The sequence below is a fragment of the Rhinoderma darwinii genome, chromosome 7, assembly GCF_050947455.1.
Source record: "Rhinoderma darwinii isolate aRhiDar2 chromosome 7, aRhiDar2.hap1, whole genome shotgun sequence".
Taxonomy (NCBI): Eukaryota; Metazoa; Chordata; class Amphibia; order Anura; family Rhinodermatidae; genus Rhinoderma; species Rhinoderma darwinii.
In genome coordinates, this window is record NC_134693.1 from 112,173,753 (window position 1) to 112,194,033 (window position 20,281).

At 41.0% G+C, this 20,281-nt stretch overlaps 1 protein-coding gene across 4 annotated transcripts in view; it reads right to left on the reverse strand.

The window, feature by feature from the left end:
* Positions 1–20,281, reverse strand: part of ATG7 (autophagy related 7) — a 259,880-nt gene that overhangs the window by 124,785 nt on the left and 114,814 nt on the right. For all 4 annotated transcript variants that reach the window (XM_075833851.1, XM_075833852.1, XM_075833848.1 and 1 more), the window contains exon 18: positions 6,668–6,790. In XM_075833851.1, coding sequence (XP_075689966.1) covers positions 6,668–6,790 — 123 coding nt within the window. The remainder of the gene's footprint in view (positions 1–6,667; positions 6,791–20,281) is intronic.

Consider the following 20,281-nt stretch of genomic DNA (forward strand, 5'->3'; position numbering starts at 1 on the left):
AGTCACCCACTATACCTCTGACAATATATAGAATAGATAGATTGAAAGAATTACTTAAAGCGGCTCTCTGTCACGAGTTTATAACTGCCCTATCTTCTATCTAATCTAATAGGCGCTTCAATGTAGATAAGTAATTTATTTTTTTGTTTCTTTAAAAATGTTAATTTTTGACAACGTTATGAGCATTTTAAGTGTTATGCAAATTTGTTCTTAATGCCCAAGTGGGCGTTTTTTTACTCTTGACCAAGTGGGCGAAGTAAAGAGAAGTGTATGACGCTGACCAATCAGCGTCATACACTTCTCTTCATTCATATACAGCTTAATCCACAGCACAGCGTGATCTCACGAGATCACGCTGTGCTGTCACTCCCGTAGTTCTTTCACACAAGCGACGGGAGTATGACCAGACATCGCCTACAGGCTCTTTAAACAGGAAAGAATGGAAGCTAAATAGCGCTACTTCATCAGGATAAGAGGTCATCAAGCTTGTTATTAGTAATTCGGCTTTTAATAAGGTGACGCGTTTCAGCACTGGACAGGCGTCTTCATCAGACCAAATACATAAAAAAAATTAAACACAATGTGGTTTTTCCCTGTTTAAATATTGAAATGTCGCGGTGGAGTCCTATTGTACCAACGGCTAGGAAGCAGCAGCAACTACATCTCCTTTATGCGCTTAATCAGAGTTGTGCCTGGATATCGCACAACTATCTCAGGTAAGGGTAACACTTGCACCTTTGTCCAATATCTCCTGTGTCGTTGTGATTTCTGCACCATGAAGCGCTTCTTTCTTTAATTATTGACAGAGAACAAGAAAAAAAATACTTGGATGTCTTACACAAACGGGGAATCAAAAGCGGCTCGTGTGTCTGTAGAGGGAACTTGCTAGTTAATAATGTCCTGTTATTACAGCAGTATTTACATTGATTCAGGCAGGCAGTCTCTCTGCTGTGTGAGAGGGATATGACTATAGCAGTGTACAAATGGGGAAGGGGAGAAGTAGCAAATGTAATGTGAGCAAGCAGGTTTGTAGAAACAGTGATTGTGACCGGGTTGCAGCTCTACTATATCTGTAACAATAGATAATGATAACTTCCTGTGAGTGGATTAGGAAGAAATAGGAGAGGTCTGCGGCAAAAATGGCTGAGCTTCGAAAGGACAGGTTTCACAAAGACACTGTATATGAGGATCTTAGAGCACTGTGAAGCATTTTCCCTGGCGGTACGCCATAAAGGTGTATTCCCATCATTGAATGTTATGGCCACCTACTAGTATATGCCAAAATATTCTGATCGATCGATCAAAAATTCCATATTCGGTGTAAAAAGTGTGGCTAGTGAATTTAGTGGGGGGGCTGTTGTAGCACCAATGGATGTACAGTATATGTAGAAACTTTAGCAATAAAATCGAGCCCTATATATGACTGCAACCTTATGGTGAAGAACGCCTAGTGCAGTGAAGTTCAATGGCAGCAAAATATCATTAAAAATAATTTTTATGCAGTATAACTGCATGTTGGCGTCTACATTTACTTGTCAGTCTGCAATGAATTCTATAGATGGAGCATATAAATCTTGTAGAAAACTTGTAGCCACTGTCTTTATAGCCTCCTCAATCTTTAGCTGAGGTATAGTATAGGCATGAGCATAGATTACCTGGTCTCCACTGTAGACAATGAACAGTCCTAAGAGCCTCCCCTTATACAAACATCCCATTTCACTGGAAGGAGAGGGGAGACCAAAATGGATAGCACCTGTAATTCATACATTCTTATTTTTAATTTTTTTTGAGGGGGGGGGGGGAGGGGCGCATAAGAGTATCTAGGATAAGGGAGATATCAATGCAACTGTTAGTAGAATTTTTTTTTTTTTGCCGATGTTCCCGTAAGCTCAACAAGAGTGTGATTTTTTACATTTACTAAGGAGGAGAGCCAAACCTGAATGAGATTTATCAACTGTTCCCAGTACATGATCTGTATTTAAAAGATGTAGAATCTATAAAACTATTGCACGGCTTAAAGTAAATTGTCTATTATACACAGAAGTTATATAACCGAAAAGCACAGCATGGATCTAGAGTGGTTCAAAATAAAGTAAAAATGCGGCTGTCAGCAAGCATATATTCAAATATGAACCAGATCCGGGGGTGTATACCCCTAAGGCATCCAAAGCATAATATATGACCGAGAAGAGAAGAAATGCCAACAAACAAGAACATGTAGAGAAATAGAAAAATTGCTTTAATGAAAATGACACATAAATACATAATGATAAAAAGAATCCATAAACCAACAGGTTAAAAAAGACTAACACGCCATGCAATATACAAGAAAAGTAACGTCTGAAGTAGACGAGCAATGGTGACAACCAAATGGTATGATCTAATGATCAGGGTACGTAAATACATAAATATGAGTAAATGTAACGGACTACAAATGTGTGTCAGATGAAGTAATTAGAGAAAAAGTATATACTCTAAGGTACAAAACATAGTACCACGAATGACCCCCAGACGAAGGCAGTTGCGCCGAAACGCGCGTTGGGGCAGACACATCGCCGTGCATTCATCTGGTTGATCAATGGGTACGTTTTTCATTTCCATATATTTCTTTGTATTTATCCACTAATGGTACTCATTCATGGTACTATGTTTTGTACCTTAGAGTATATACTTTTTCTCTAATTTTCATTAAAGCAATTTTTCTATTTCTCTACATGTTCTTGTTTGTTGGCATTTCTTCTCTTCTCGGTCATATATACACAGAAGTTGTTGATAATTCAACTGAAGTGGTTTAAATTTCCTGCTTTCTATATACACAGACCTGACAACTGTCGGAGCATCCCAGTAATGGCTTGTTCCCATCTGCATTCAGGGCTCCGTTGTTTTGCTCCGTCAAAAAGAGCAGAACAAGAATACCAGAAGCTCGGGATCCGTTGCATGACAGAAACAAGCGGCGCCCGACAGAACCAATAACAGCGCAGCATGCTAGAAACAACAGAATTTGTGACAGAAGCCCCTAACGCAGCCACCAATGCAGATGCAAAGAGCTTCTACACCAACAAAGAAGCTAAATTCTGCTCCATTCAGAATAACTTCTTAATAAGCTCCTGACACAGTAATAACCTTCTCACAGTGATCAACAGTTTACCAAATCCTGACACTGGATACAAGAGCAAACGGCATTAAATCTTTGTGTAGAGCTGCATTCAGGAGTCAGGTGGAAGCTATCTTAGGAGATGAGGTAAGAGCGGTTTCCAAATAGCTCCCAGAGTAACTGGAATCATCGCTCTATTATTAGGAGACACCGGCTGAGGCTGTGAGATTTATAGTAAGAGGAACTGGATCCAGCACAATGATATTCGGAAGATAGAAGATATATGAACGTAAACAAAACTACTTCAATTCAGTAAAGTATTAACTTCCAGCTACTGCTTGTTAGCAGTACATTGATATAGAGCTCTCAAGCTGTGCCTAGCTGGACAACGACGGTAGATCTAAGGCTTCGTTCACACCTGCGTTGGAACTCCGTTCATGGGTTCCGTCGGAGCTTTCCGTCAAGGGAACCCATGAAACTGAAACAAACGGAAGCATCACCATTGATTTCAATGGTGACGGATCCGGTGCAAATAATGCCAACTAGGCAGCAATGAGGCTGGTCATATTACTGCTGTATTAGGCTATGTTCACACGGAGTATTTTGGGGGAGGAATATCTGCCTCAAAGTTCCAAACGGAATTTTGAGGCAGATATTCCTCCCCCAAAATACTCCGTGTGAACAGCAATTATCGCGCCGTTTTTCGCCCGCGGCCATTGAGCGCCGCGGGCATAAAACACGCTTTCTCCTGCCTCCCATTGCAGTCAATGGGAGGTCGGAGGCGGAAGCGCCCGAAGATAGGGCATGTCGCTTCTTTTTCCCGCGAGGCAGTTTTACTGCTCGCGGGAAAAAGACGCCGACGCCTCCCATTGAAATCAATGGGAGGCGTTCTCGGGCCGTTTCTGCCGAGTTTTGCGACGCGGTTTCCGCGTCAAAAAACTCGGCAAAAGACCCCGTGTGAACATAGCCTTAGGCTGAATTCACACGAGCATGTTACGTCCGTAATGGACGGAACGTACTTCGGCCACTAATCCCAGACCGAACACACTGCAGGGAGCCGGGCTCCTAGCATCATAGTACGATGCTAGGAGTCCCTGCCTCTCCGTGGAACTACTGTCCCGTACTGAAAACATGATTACAGTACGGGACAGTTGTCCTGCAACGAGGCAGGGACTCCTAGCATCATAGATAACTATGATGCTAGGAGCCCGGCTCCCTGCAGTGTGTTCGGTCCGGGATTAGCGGCCGAAATACGTTCCGTCCATTACGGACGTAATGTGCTCGAGTGAATCCAGCCTTAGGCTATGTTCCAGAGAAAGAACATTTGCCATTAAAATCATTGGGAAGCTGTGTTACCCAGTGTATTTCAAAGCGTGATACGATCGTTATACGCTCTAAAGAATGTAGTGTGAACATGGCCTTATGGTGCATTGGGAAGGTGACCGTTAACTTTACCTCGGAACATTTAAACAGCAGACCGCATGAACCGCCATTTTCTAATATATATCTATTATTAGAGTGCAGAATGGAAAAATAAGTTCCGGTAGGCTTCTTTCCTGGCAGCATCGGTGTGGATATATTGGGCATCGTAATAGTCGGTCTACAATACCTTCATTAAATACAGTTGTCGAATCGAGCCCTGTATTCTGCTGATAGAACCTGGAGGCCAGCCACTGGGAATGTGAATTCTAGACAGGTCTGTTCTAAAACTGCTTGTAAATGTTTACATCGCAATTCCTCAATGCTTCACTTAAAAACCTTAAAAGGTGTAATCTAATTTTTGTCATTTACGGCATATCCACGGGAGTCTATGTAAGAGGCAATCTCCTCTTATAAAGACTCATTCAAAATTGGCCTCAGACATGATTGGCCAAGAGGACAGACTAATTGGTATATAACGTACCAAAAATTGTACCACACCCCAAATCAGATAATAGGGGTGGGGTGATAGGGATACATTGTGGTCTGTGGTCAAACATGATGTACTCTGTTGTATAACAGATTCCCTTTGAACATCTGTAACATTCACCATCATTATATTGAAAGAAACAAAAACAAATACCAGCAGCTCTTAGGGTTTATGCACAGGACAGAATTGAACCCTGAAAAATCAGACATCCACGCGTTACTGGCAGGTATTTGATGCAGATTTCCAGTTCTATGTCCCATGGATCTGCGCACGGATTAGCCCCATTTAATGGATAATCCGCGGGTGGAAATCCAACAGCTTCTTTGCATGTAAGCCGCATCAAATAGTAACAATGTCATTTAAAAAGTTTCGAAATCCAACCCAAATTACCCATTGAAGACAATGTCTGTTGACGGATTTCGGTGCAGAAAAAGTGTTACAATCCGTGTGAAAAAAACGGTGTGTGAACAGAGCTGTGTAAGCTTATCACCAACTCATCTATTACCATCCACTGTGAGGGATCTTCATTCAAATCATCTCTGAACTAGCTCCACTCGACATAATGAGACTTACCAGTGGTCTGTGGCAGACTTGACATGGTGGCAGGGGTCGTGAGTAGCAACATACAAATGACCCAGACAACACTGTGACTAGTGAAGTGTTTTCTTTTCTTCTCTGTTCACCTGTCAAGTATATTGGGCAGCTTATACATTATAACAGCTTCTTGATGCAGCTTTTCTGTCAGGTTGTACCAGTTATCCTGGTGGCAATCAGTTTTTTTGAATGTGTGGTTCCCTGATGAACCTGTTATTTTACCAGGGGAAACGCGTCGGAACTGTGTTTATTATCTGTACTTATTTTGTTTCTTTTTTTATGTGCAGTTCCTCCCTCTATTAGAGAAACATAAGGCCAATGAGATCTGGAATGTAGTACATGTGTATATTATTATTTTTTAAAATACAACTTTTCCATCCTTGAGTGATATAGGCCAATATGTTATTTATCTGAATACTGCACTGCTGTTTTTTTCTTCTTTTTTTTTTGACCTATTGGTATCCCACCAAATCTCACTGTGTGTTTACACCCCACCCGTTCTCTAGAATATTAAATAGGATAGGTCATTAACAGGGCATCTAGGGTATAGGTTGGAGGTCGGGACATACCTTGAGTAGGGGCGTTGCTCTATTTAGGGTGACCTGGTAGGGTTTAACAGGATCGGTTGTTTTCCCTACAACATTTTTTGACCCACCCTCTTTTTTAAATGACAACCTCCTTTTTTATCAATAGGAAGTAAAAGTTAGGTTCTATTGTGTAGTCTTTATGATCAGTTGTTTCTTTCTGTGACTTGACGTTTTTCTTCTATAACCAATGGCGATTATCTGGCCTACCAAAGCCGTTACATTTGTTTGGGTCTGTGAAAACTCTGTGTGAACATAGCCTTACTGTATCCGCCTCTTTGTGTGACATGTTTACTGCAGGCATTTTTTTCTCTTACATAACTGGATCCCAGTTCTTATGGTGGAGGGGACGGGTAAGCATTGTTTCAGATAAAAAAACAAAAACCATGAGCAACAATTGCGCTGCCTGCACATGGCTAGGCATCCAAGTGCAAAGAACGGCATCCTAATCAATATACAAACAAGAAAGGGTTAAATAAATCTGACCTCTGCTGCCTGTGTCTCCTGATGCAATAATGTAAGACCCGTTAAATCTTCCAGGAAGGAATGAGAAGAGTTAAAAACGTTGGCCAAGAACTGGAAGCCATCTTTCTCATACTGATCAATCACCTGAAAAGACAGAGGAAAGAGTTAGTCTGAAGGGCAACCAATCACCTACAATTAAAAGTAAAGAGGTTTAGCAGCAGCAGAACATGAAGTTCAGCTTCACAATCTACAGCTGGACACTTCGGTTGATCTTGGTGAACCTGTTTCTTAGCTGTCACTTGAATACAAGTACTGGAATAATCCGCCAGAGAGCAGGCAGCACTGCAACTTGTTTTTTTTTTTTTTTATTGCTCTTTTAGTAATCTAACGGAGATAAATAGCTTTTCTGCCCAAAGTAAAGAATGAACTTGTGTGCTTTTGCATGTGTACTGAAGTTATTGTGTACAGGAAGTTATACTATAATAGAGCTTCATATTTGCTCTGCATAATCCAAGAACATTGACGGCCATTGCACGTTCAGATGGATTTATTTTCCCATGGAGATATATGTAATGATGCCGGCTCAGTAACGGATTAGTGCAAATGGCATAAATATAAGCAATTATTCCAAAAAACTTAAAGCGTAGGTCCACTTTTGAAACCATTTTCATATTGCTTAAAGAGGCTCTGTCACCAGATTTTCAAACCCCTATTGCAGCAGATCGGCGCTGCAATGTAGATAACAGTAACGTGTTTTTTTTTTTCAAAAACGAGCATTTTTGGCCAAGTTATGACCATTTTTATATTTATGCAAATGAACCTTTCTTAAGTACAACTGGGCGTGTTTAATGTTAAGTACAAGTGGGCGTGTATTGTGTGTGTACATCTGGGCGTTTTTACATGTTTGACTAGCTGGGCGTTGTGAATGGAAGTGTATGATGCTGACGAATCAGCATCATCCACTTCTCTTCGTTACCACCCAGCTTCTGGCAGTGCACAGACACACAGCGTGTCCTCGCGAGATCACGCTGTGACTTCACTCACTTCCTCCCACAGGAACTTCATCCCGTCGGACGAGCGAGGACACGCTGTGCATCTGTGAACTGCCAGAAGCTGGATGGTAACGAAGAGAAGTGGATGATGCTGATTCGTCAGCATCATGCACTTCCATTCACAACGCCCAGCTAGTAAAACAAGTAAAAACGCCCAGATGTTACACACAATACACGCCCACTTGGACATAACTTTAAACACGGCCAGTTGTACTTAAGAAAGGCTCATTTGCATAAATATAAAAATGGTCATAACTTGGCCAAAAATTCTCGTTTTTGAAAAAATAAAAAACGTTACTGTTATCTACATTGCAGCGCCGATCTGCTGCAATAGGAGATAGGGGTTTGAAAATCTGGTGACAGAGCCTCTTTAAATGCAACTACTTGTACAAGTGCAACATTTATTTTGTATTGAAGTAATAAAAAAATGGATGCGTCTCCTGAGGAATACCATTGAGAAACGCGTGTCGAGGCGGCTGGTAACACTCTCAAAAGACTTACAGCTAGGTGAGCCCCTGTAGCTTCTTAAATACGATTGTTGTTCACCTTGTTTCAGTGGTATCCTTCTTAGTTTTTACTACAGTCTATTTGTTAGGATCCATGTATACATGAATCACATAGCATATCACATGCATTACAATCACTCATATGCTATAGTGCTTTCATGCATTACAGATTATTAAAATTCTAGATACATCTATATATTCATATACTAGCTGTATGGTAGAACTTCTCACGTTTACCAGCTTTATGTGGTTTCTATTTTCATATTTTTCTGTGCATTTTTATTTTACAGGTATATTTTATATTTACACATTTGTCTTCCCTTGGTTTGTATAACTCTGTTCAGGTCGATTTTGAGTTTAAAGTATTTATATGGAATACTTAACCATGTTCAATTTTTTTTGGACTTTATATAAGAATATTCATGTAATACTACATGTCTGACCTGCGATGATCGGCTGATCACCGATCCAGATTTAAATTGGATATGGTGTGGTCTTCATGAGAATTCCCCTTTAACTAGAGCAGGATATTCTACAGACATATAATAAGAACATTTTACTTTGTTTCTATTATTCAATGGATATATATTGAGAAATATTAATTCTACAAAACTTTATTTTTGCCTGTTTACCCTTAAATTAGTATTCCAGTTTGGACAGCCCTGTCCAACATTAAAATCCCCCAGCCAACAGCTATTGGGAACCCTACAAGCAGCTGCTTTTACTGTGGGGAAAACGCTAGTTTTACCTGTAGAGGTGAAGGAATGAAGCAATACAAGATGCCCACTGAAATTGTGCTGGACATAATATGACTCTTATACCATGGAATTACTAGTCTTGAAAAATGAGGTGGCCTACAGCTAAGTTTCTGTACTAGGAGTTAGGGTTGCACGATGCATCGTAACTTCGATACTGTTTTGATACCGTGTACCCCCAAACGGTACAATACCGTTAATTCATGTATTTCTATACAAAGCTGTGCGGCCGCACAGCTTAGTATTGTAACAGATGAATTTAATCAGAGTGGGGCTACATGTGACATAGCCATTGCCCCGCTCCCGAGTCCTGACATGTGCGCGCACACGCGGTCAGCATGATGTGATGCGACCAGCGCTGCCCTAATGATTGCCGGCACTGAAGACAGGACATGGCGGGCGCACTGCAAAACACCTCCATGTTTTGTCTACAGTGCCTGCGCTGCCGCTCATTAGTGCAGCGCCGGCCGCATCACCTCATGCTGACCGCGCATGCACACTTTTTGTCAGGAGCGGGGCAATGGCTGTATTACACAGCCTCAGCCCCCTCTGACAGCAGAGTTCAGAGAAACTGCTCATCTCTTCCGCCATTCCCCTGAATGCTGCGGTCAAAGCTGACCGCAGCATTCAAGGGGAAAATGAGAATGGGGATGCCCTTTGGATGCATCACAGGGAACCCGTGTGAGGCGATCAAGGAACATACCATATATGGGCAGACAGCCCAGGGTCCATTGAAGAACCCCAGGGCTGTCTGACCATATTTGCTGTTTTTAGGGCATACTTAGGTATGTCCTAACAACAGGAAATATAGATATAAGCCAGTACATTAAAGATAAAAAAAAAACAAAACGTAAAAGTTAAACAAAAATACACAATTTTACAATAAATACATTAAAATAAGTCTCAATACATAAAATATACATGTTCGGCATCGTCGCGACCGTAACAAATTTATACCGTCATTTATGATGTTTACTCGGTTATTAAATAAAAACTGCTTTCTTTCACGTAATGTGCGGCACATGGTATTATGATTTTTGAACCTCCATGTGCCGCACATTAATAGTAATTAACCCGTTAGTGACCGGCCCATCGTGTTTCTACGTCGGTCACTAACGGGCCTTATTCCGATGCCATAGACTTTTTACGTCGCGGCATCGGAATAAGTAAACAGAGCAGGGAACTGTCAGATCTCCCTGTTCTCAGCTGCTAGAGGCAGCTGAGGGCTGGGAGCGTCCCTGCTCTGCCGTGTGAGATCGATATTAGTATCGATCTCACACGTTTAACCCCTCAGATGCGGTGCTCAATAGCGAGCACCGCATCTGAGTGGTTTTGGAGAGAGGGAGGGAGCTCCCTCTCTCTCCCACCGACACCCGGCGATACGATCGCCGAGTGTCTTTGTCTCTAATGGCAGCCGGGGGTCTAATAAAGGCCCCCAGGTCTGCCTGGAGCGACTGCCTGCTAGATCATGCCGCAGGCATGACCTAGCAGATGCCTGTCCGTGTTAAACGGACAGGCAGTAATACACTGCAATACAAAAGTATTGCAGTGTATTACAATAGCGATCGGAGAATCGCATATTATAGTCCCCTAGTGGGACTAGTAAAAAAGTGAAAAAAAAGTTTAATAAAGTTAATTTTAAAAAAAATGTGAAAAAAATGAAAAACCCAGCTTTTCCCCTTACAAACTGTTTTGCTATTAAAAAAACAAAATAAAGTTAAAAAGTTACACATATTTGGTATTGCCGCGTCCGTAACGACCCCGACTATAAATCTATAACATTATTTAACCCGCACGGTGAACGCCGTAAAAAAAAAAAAAAAAAAAACTATGGAAAAATTGCTGTTTTCTGTGAATACTGACTTTAAAAAAATGTAATAAAAAGTGATCAAAAAGTCGCATCTACTCAAAAATGGTACCAATAAAAACTACAAGTCGTCCCGCAAAAAAAAAGCCCTCATACAACCGCATCGGCGAAAAAATAAAAACGTTACGGCTCTTCAAATATGGAGACGCAAGAACAAATAATTTTGAAAAAAAAGCATTTTACTGTGTAAAAGTAGTAAAACATACAAAAACTATACAAATTTGGTATCGTTGCAATCGTAACAACCCGCTGAATAAAGTTATTGTGTTATTTATACCACACGGTAAACGGCGTAGATTTAGGACGCAAAAAAGAGTGGCGAAATTTCAGATTTTTTTCTATTCCCCCCCAAAAAAAAGTTAATAAAAGTTAATCAATAAATAATATGTACCTAAAAATGGTGCTATTAAAAAATACAACTTGTCCCGCAAAAAACAAGACCTTATACAGCTATGTCGATGCAAAAATAAGAAGGTTATAGCTCTTGGAATGCGACGATTGAAAAACGTAAAAAATAGCTTGGTCATTAAGGTCCAAAATAGGCTGGTCATTAAGGGGTTAATCATGTACCTCACATTATCCCAATTTTGTCCATTATGACTGCGAGGAACATGATGGGGTTAATTACTATTAATGTCAGGCATATGGAGGTTCAAAGTTCATCACACCACGTGTCTCATCACTAAATGGAAGAACTTTTTTTTTTCTATTATGATTATTGTTGGCAAAGTATCGTTTTGGTATTGAGTATTGCAATACTACACGAAGTAACGGTTTTGAAGTCCAAATTCTGGTGTCGTGACATCCCTACTAGGAGTATGGGCATTCAGAAAAGTTCCTAGATTGTCAGTATAAATAACTGAAAACATGCAAACTCTAAAAGTAAATGATATTTAAACAAAACTCGTACGATAAACGTCAAAGAAAAGCAGATCAAGGTCTATAATAACTATATAATAAATATGTCAGTCTTAACGCCGCAGGCCCCAAATTCAAAATCACATCACAGACGTGTTAGGACAAAAAGCAGCAGTAACAGAAGAAACTGTAATTATATAGTTCTAATTTGTAAGAAGCCCCAGTCCTTGTAGAAAGAGGATAAGTAATACACAAATGACAAATCGCTGTGACCGTGAACCTATATGACCACAAGCTGTAGCGCTCTATGTCGAAACATACCGCACGGTCATCTGACAGCGTGGACATTATATCTCACTAAATACATGGTTTTGTATTTGAAGGTATGGTCTCATGGAAAGTACCCCTTGATTTAAAAAGGACCTGTCATGTCTCCAAAATTGCTGCCTTCCCCAGATTCCAGAGCAGTTTTTTTTAAAAATCTCTCTACAGGCCCCCGTTTACCCACAATCAGCCTTGTTTGTCTCGGCCGCCTATATGCGAATTTATGAATAAATTGACAACTGGGCAGTCTCGACCAGCCACTGGTATGGCTGCAATTTAACTTTTTTTGAGACATTACTGGTCCTCTTTAAATGGAAGCCAATGCAGTCATCAGTTTATCGCCACGGTTTCGGCTTCTCCACCCCCCCCCCCAGTGATCAGCTTTTATCGCCAGGGGGATCTGTGTCTGTCCATACATTTGTAGCATCACAAGCTGGCCATTCAAATGAATGGCCAGCCAGGTAATGCATGGATCCGCTGGAGTGTTTCTCCATTCTGGCTCATAGAAACGCATCGAGAGTAAGGATAAGCAGGAGTTGTCATCATGAGACATGCGCTTAGGTTTATTTTTGGATATTCTACAAATAGAATCGCACATTAATGTTAGCATATTTACGTATGGTTCTATAATAAGTTATCTTCCAATATCCCAATGACAAACACACTCTATAAACAGGAGACATGAATTAAAGGAGTTGTCCACTTTTTATTTTTTCTGTTAAAAATAGGGATCTCTAATATACAAGTATTTAAAATTCTGCTCACATACATTATTTATATAAGTGCAGTTGTCCCTGTCTAAAAAATTGCATAACCCACAGATTTGTCCATAAAAAAAAAAAGCACCCATAGGATAACTTAATGGACAGTAATGTAACCCACATCTAGTGACCACTGGCATTCAGGTGACACTGTCCAGGTATCTAACAGTCGACTGCGCTATTGATTCCGTCAAAAACGACGGAACCTTGTGACAACAGTGGCAAACGGACACCATTAGCTAGATTTCCGTCACCATTGACTTGCAACTGTGACCCTCCAGCATCCTGCTCATAATCTAAAATGGTCTATATAACCTTAACTTCTGATAGGTGTCGCCATATTACATCCAGGTATGTAATACCAGGTCTGTTACTTGTAAATAGGGACTTCTTCAATGAAATAGTGCACAGAAGCAGGATATCATAAAAAAATGTACAGGTTACAGGTGTTATATATATATATATATATATATATAATTTTTTTGTGCTAAGTTAAGGGGTGGTGGGTATGATTTAATGTGTCTGCTGGATATAATTTCATGTAATTTCATGTTTTGGGATTGATGACCACGGTGGCAGTAAAAAGCACTTTGTTCTATAAATATTTCGAATGCGACTACATAGAGCCAATAACGCTGGCACAACTAATCCCAGGATGTCCAGATCACGGCACGGAACATTCCGCCTGAATAAAGGGAGTACAATACCTGATGTCCTCAAGTGGCTAGAGCGCAACTGCAAGATCCTTGAGGACACACTCCAGGATCGGTGAGTGCAACAAATTATGCTTTAACGAAATACTAATTTTGCATGTCAAGTCATTAAGGGTGTATAATAAGAAATATAACCTGACCGTGAGCGTCCCTTGGCAGGCATCAGTTCACTTTCCTCTGAAGGTGGACTTTGCATTTATGCATGTTTAATTGTTTACATCTGATACTTTACGAACTTTTAATTTTTAATTTTGTTAATATTACTTTGAGAAATATTGTCGACCAATATTTTGTGTATAGAATTTTTGCTTATATCTGATCTTATAGTTTATCATGACCCCATGTGACATCAAATGCAATACCTTTATAACACACCTAGAGAGCCGGTCATTGTAACTACTGGGATTGATAATACTGAGATTTTGTTTTTTACCGATTTGTCAGATTTACAAATTTGCAAGTCAATAAAACACAATGTGAAAATCGATTTGACTATTCTGAAATTTGCCAACCTCAAACCTGGCAAATCGATTCTCCCAATGTATCCTAATAGCCAGTGAATTGATAAAACTCATCTCTATTAACATAACGTATACCAGGTAGGAAATAAAAAATGACAACTTATAGTGTGATGTGAGTTTAGAAGAAAAATAAATAAATAAATAAATATATATATATATATATATATATATATATATATATATATATATATATATATATATATATATATATGTGTCTTCTTAGACAGAAGTGTCATATGTTGACATAATGGTACCAATCCTATTCTGGGATATGCACCATTTCCTAAATTCAAGTAAAAAACACAATTTAAATCACTCTACCAGAAAAAAAATAATGAATAACAATCCACATCGTCTGCTCTAAGCCTATAATTACATCAATGTTTACGATACCATTTCATTCATGTTGTACATTTTGTTTTTCAGGATGTTATCTTACTTCACGGACCATTGATACAGGCTCCTACAGTCTAGGATACAAATCTAAACATTACGAGTAATAAAAAGAGCCAACATGACAAAAGGTCTGAATGTACTAAAAAAATAAAATATCTGTGTGTAGCTCGGTTCTGTCAGGGATCAGACTTCCATAGAAAGAGTGACCTTCCTGTCCTTACACACAGAGGGAAGGTTCCCATACACAAACAGGAAAGGGAGCAGAGGAAGGAAGCCGAGCCTGTTCTCAGTGAGGGAGGACAACACTGGACTTAAAGCAACTGGTTTCATTCAATACTAATGGTAAAGGCGTTTGTAAAAACTTCAGAGCCAACCATACGTCATTATTGCGTATACGGACTGGAATACACACCTCAAATGGAAAAGCTAGTCATACAAAGCTGCTAGGTAAATGTGCAAGAGGTACCATTCTGGAGGCTTCCCGGTATCAGGCTGGGTTTACATGTACTGGAGGTTATCTTCTTGTGAATGGGATTCGAACAATCCTGTTGCACAACGTGTCTTAGAGCTGAGCAACTAGTTGGTCATATTACATTTTTTGTAACACCAATGAAAAATAAAACTTCACAGTGCTTTTAGGTCCTAATGTACAGTACCATTGAGGAGCCTTTCCCTTCAAAGTCCAGCCATTTGTGCTATGTTACCATTGTGTGCCATGTTACAGATACAGTGGAGCTGCAGCCCAGTCACAGTCACTATATCTACAAACCTGCTAGCTCACATTACACCTACCACTCCTACCGGTCACTACACTCCTATACATTGGTTGAACCAGTGCCAAGGCTGCTGGAATAAAAGGACGCTATGAACTAATAAGTTCCCTCTACAGACACATACTAAACAGTTTGCCATTCCTTGTTTAGGTAAGATATTCAGGTTATTTTAGCTATCTTTCTTTATCTGCTCCTGAAGCAGACACCAGAAGAAAATAAGTGAAGGGCTGCAGTAATTCAAGTCTCTTCGTTCTCTACCACAAACTGATATGAAGCGTTGAGCCTGCAGGATAGGCCATCAATAGCTGATGGGTCGGGGCCCGACTCCCGGGAACCCGCCGGTCAGCTGTTTTGAAGAGGGTGCAGCGCTCATACGAGCGCTGCTTCCTCTTAATTTCTACTTGTTGACTGTGAATTGTCGACACACATGTAGCGGCAATTCACAGGTATTGCAGCCTTTTCTTCCATTCTCTTCAATGGGAGAAGGCGGCTACAATACCTATGAATCGCTGCTACATCCGTGTCAACGATCCACAGTGAGCAAGTAGAAATGAAGGGGAAGCAGCGCTCATACGCGACTGCACACACTTCAAAACAGCTGACCGGCGGGGGTCCCGAGAGTCGGACCCCGAATCGTCAGCAAAATTTAGGGACTGGATAACCCCTTTAAGTGGATCACTTGCGGTACGCTCTAAGGATAGGTTATGGAGAACCCATGTAAAGGAGATTTTCCAGAAAATAAAAAAAAAATCTCTTTAATAGGCATTCAAAACGTGAAACGCAATTTTCAAAATCCTACTTCTATGCTGTGTAATGTTTTCCTAAACGTGCAGGCCAAAAGCCTGAGTCTACACTGCTGATTTCTTGGATATTGGCAACAATATCTACATACAGCCGGGCTTGACTAGTGACAGAGAAGTGCGTACATGTGTGGATATAAACTTATATGGTGATTTGAAGCTTTACAAGGTCTCCATGACAACACTGCACCAGAGAGACATTGGAAGGGGACATATCATCGGAATATCTCAGCATTACATTCTAAGACCTTGAGCCTGTAACTAGAAGTGGTCATTTTCATATACAATAAAGTTTGTTTTTCTTTTTAATAAATAGTTGAACTTTCATCAGCAAGAATTGCAACTACATGCTTCTTATACAAAACTGTATTAGTCTTCCCTATCGCCATTGAGGAATTTTAGATTACTCTTCTTTGCAGAAATACAAAAAGGTAGATTTTTGGGCATCAACACTGCATTTTAGAAATTGCCTATGCATAACTGGGTTTAAGTCATGACTTTGACAATACCAGTGATAAAGTTTCTGCTCAGCCATTGAAACACGTTGCTTCTGTGTTTCGATCATTTGTCTTGTTGCATAAGCCAATTATGCTTTAGCTTCGGAAAACACAAGTTATTCTGCTTAAAGAGGATCTGTCACTAGTTTAGTAATGCCCGATCTCTTAGCTAATCTAATAGGCGCTGTCACCCTGATAATGCTAGTGAAAATTATGTCCCAAAACGCTTATTATTTTAAAAGTTATGAGCTTTTTTTCTAAATATGTAAATGAGCCTTTATTAGACAACAGGGAGGTAACAGCAGCGATTCTCCTGAGGTGGAGCCTCCTCACAGCCTCTGACACTGTCCTATCAGCATGAAGCTGCTTCACACAGTGTGAGAGACATTCTAGAGGGAAGGGGGATCAATTCAAATAACCATATCTCCGGCTGTGGACCACGTAGAACAGCGGTTCTGGTATCATATGAAAGAAAAGATTCTAAACTTTCATATGACATGCAGTTCTAGCTGTGACTCAACTGGAGATATCGCCAGTTGAATACACAGTCGGGAATGGCAGAGGTATACTAGAAGATCCCACTGTGTTGCTGGGCAGGGAAGGGGGAGAAGCTGTATGCTGATTGGACAGCGTCATACAGAAAACATTACACCGCCCAGAGTGAAAAGAAAGAGAGTCACCTCCTATTTGGCTATTTGAGCTACATTATCATATTTAGAAAAATGCTCATAACTTTTAAAATAAAAGTTTTTTAAAACAAATCAGTGTAGTTAGCAGCAAAGCGCCTATTAGATTAGTTAGGACATAGGAAATTAATAAACTGGTGACAGAGTCTGTTTAAAGGAGACTGACATGCCATAAAAGTGTGGAATATAGGATAAGCATCGATCATTGGATAGCAGTACTCCACCACGATTATCCAGTCTCATATTGTTGAAAGCAGTGACCTCAGTTGAGGCTAGAAACCCGCAGTCCTTTAAATGTCCTTTTAGGATGATTTGCGAGTTTCTGAATGCTGCACCCATAGAGGAATTGTGCCACGGCAGCTGCCTGAGGAAGATTTACCAGTGTTCCAATACTTCTCTAATTGGAAATTATAGTCTCAATGAAGTTCAATGGGCTCATAGTTTTAGAAATCGCTTTATAACTTCTAGAAGACGGACTTATTTTAACATCTTCTCTGGAATATTTTTTGATGGTGGAATAGTGTTGCTGTAAAATCACTGTGGATTTACTAATTGATTCTCAAGGTCATATGCATCACAGAAAACTACAAGTTTGAATCAGCTCTCCGCTCCCAGGTAAATCCACATGTAAAAGGATGTTCTTTTATGCTTTTATATGCGAATCTAAATAAATGTTTTTCATCTTTAGATGAGTGCTGGACCCTACCTTCATCTTATGGTAAGGCTGAATATACACTGTCAAGCCATAACATTAAAACCACTGACAATGTTATTTACTTCACCTGAGTATCTCGTTATAATGACGCCTGTCCAGTGGTGGGATATATTCGGCAGCAAGTGAAAAGTTATTGAATTGGATGTGTCGGAAGCAGGAGAAATGGGCAGCAGCTAAAATCTGCGCAACTTTGAACCAGTCATTTAGCCATCATAATTTGGCCCTTGTCACAGTATCTCCAAAACAGCAGGTCTTCTGGAGTGTTCCCAGTATGCAGTGGTTAGTACCTACCAAAAATGGTCTAAAGAAGGACAATTGGTGAACCGACGACAGGGCCACAGGTGCCCAAGGCTTTTTGGTGCACGTAGGGAGTTAAGGCTAGGCCATCTGGTCCAATCCCACAAAAGAGCTACTGTAACACAAATTGCTGAAAAAGTTAATGCTGGTTATGATAGAAAGGTCTCAGAACACACAATGCATTGAAGCATATGGGGCAGACGGGTCAGAGTGCCCATGATGACTCCTGTCCACCACTGAAAACATTTACAATGGGCACGTGAGCATCAGAACCGGACAATGAAAGCAGGTGGTCTCGTCTGATGAATCACAGTTTCTTTTACAAGTGAACCGCTTGGTGCGTGGGTGTCACGAAGGACTCATGCACACTTCTGTCGGCCGTTGTATGGGCATTAATGATGGTCCCGTCACACACGGGCTGCACACTGATGGCTTCCTTGTGCAGCCCGTTGTTTCACTGACCAAATTCAATGCAAAGGCCGAGACTGTTCCGTCAAAAACGGGCAGGAGTAGGACCTGCACTACTTTTGACAGAACAGCTGCATGGTTCCGTTAAAACAACGGAAGTACTCCTTGGCCGCATTGAAATTAATGGGTTCAGGGTGCTATCCGTGAAAACAACGGAGAGCACCCTGAAGGAAAAAACTGAAGTGGGCATGGGGCCTTACCGGGCAAAGGGATGGCACCAGGATACACCATGGGTAGAAGACAAGCGGGTGGAGGTGTTCTACTAGCAAAACTTGGGTCCTGGCATTCATGTGAATGTTACTTTGACATATACCACCTACCTAATCTAAATTGTAGCTGACCAAATACACCCCTTCATGGCAATGATTTTCCTTAACGGCAGTGGCCTCTTTCAGCAGGATAATACGCCCTGCCACACTGCAACCATTTTTCAGGAACGGTTTGAGGAACATGACAAAGAGTTCAAGGTTTGACTTGGCCTCCAAATTCTCCAGATTTTAATCTAATCGAGAATCTGTGGGATGTGCTGGAAAAACAAGTCCTCACAACTTACAGGACTTAAAGGATCTGCTGCGAACGTCTTGATGATAGATACCACAGGGCTAATTCCCAATAACTTGTTACGTCTATGGCCGGGGGTCGTCGTTCTGACTTACCCCTTGATGATCCCGGCCATGGACGTTCCTCTTATCAGCGTTCGCTCCCTTCAGGGAGACGCCGGCACTCTCTTCCGGGTCCTCGGACTGTGTCCCGCAGGGCAGGCGCGGCCGCGCGTGCACGGCCTTAAAGGGCCAGTACGCGTCCAGCTGCCTTACATCAATTATCAGCCCAAATGGCTGCTGGACTATAATAAGGGGCCCTGCCCACTGGTTCCTTGCCTGAGCGTTGTTGTATACCCTAGTTTGTCTTGCTAAAGGTCTAGCAGTGTTTTCGAGTTCCCAGTGTTACCCGTTCCTACTGCCTGTACCCTGTGTCCCGTGCTATCGTTAGCTTCTGTGAAAGTCAAGTCGTGTCTTCCCGCTGCATCCGCAGCGTCACCTGCTGTAAAAGTCAAGTTGTGCCCCTGCCACTGTCTACATTGCCTCAGGTACCCGTTCAGAACTATAGTCATTGTTTTGTACCTTGTTGGCCAGCTACTACCCCGCTACACGGTACGGCCCAGTGGGTCCACACCCCGCGCCGTGACATAACTATTTACCTAAAGAAACAAAAACCCTTATTCTACCCCACTAAAACATAACTTATTGATAATATGACGTTAATAGAGGAATACAAACATTTAAAAAAAAAAGATCAACTACCTGCCAGTACCCATTAGGGCTATAGTAATGTTCCTCTAGTTCTCGGACGAGATCTAATTATATTCAATCTAGCGATAATGTATTGTGTGTAAATTAGTGTGGCTGCAGATCACACTGTATAACGTGAATTGCTCAGGAGATGAATTTGCTAATTAAAAATGAAGTCCTTATGAGGCACACCCCCCCCAAAATTTTTCGCTGATACAACGTTGTCCATAGGGGTAACGGGGCTAATGACATCTTTATTAGTACAAGCAGACTATTTAGAAACTGTCAACGCACAGCGGGTTTGCCTAACTTTGGCCAATTATGAATTTCCTATCTGTTAATGCTTTTTTCCAATTT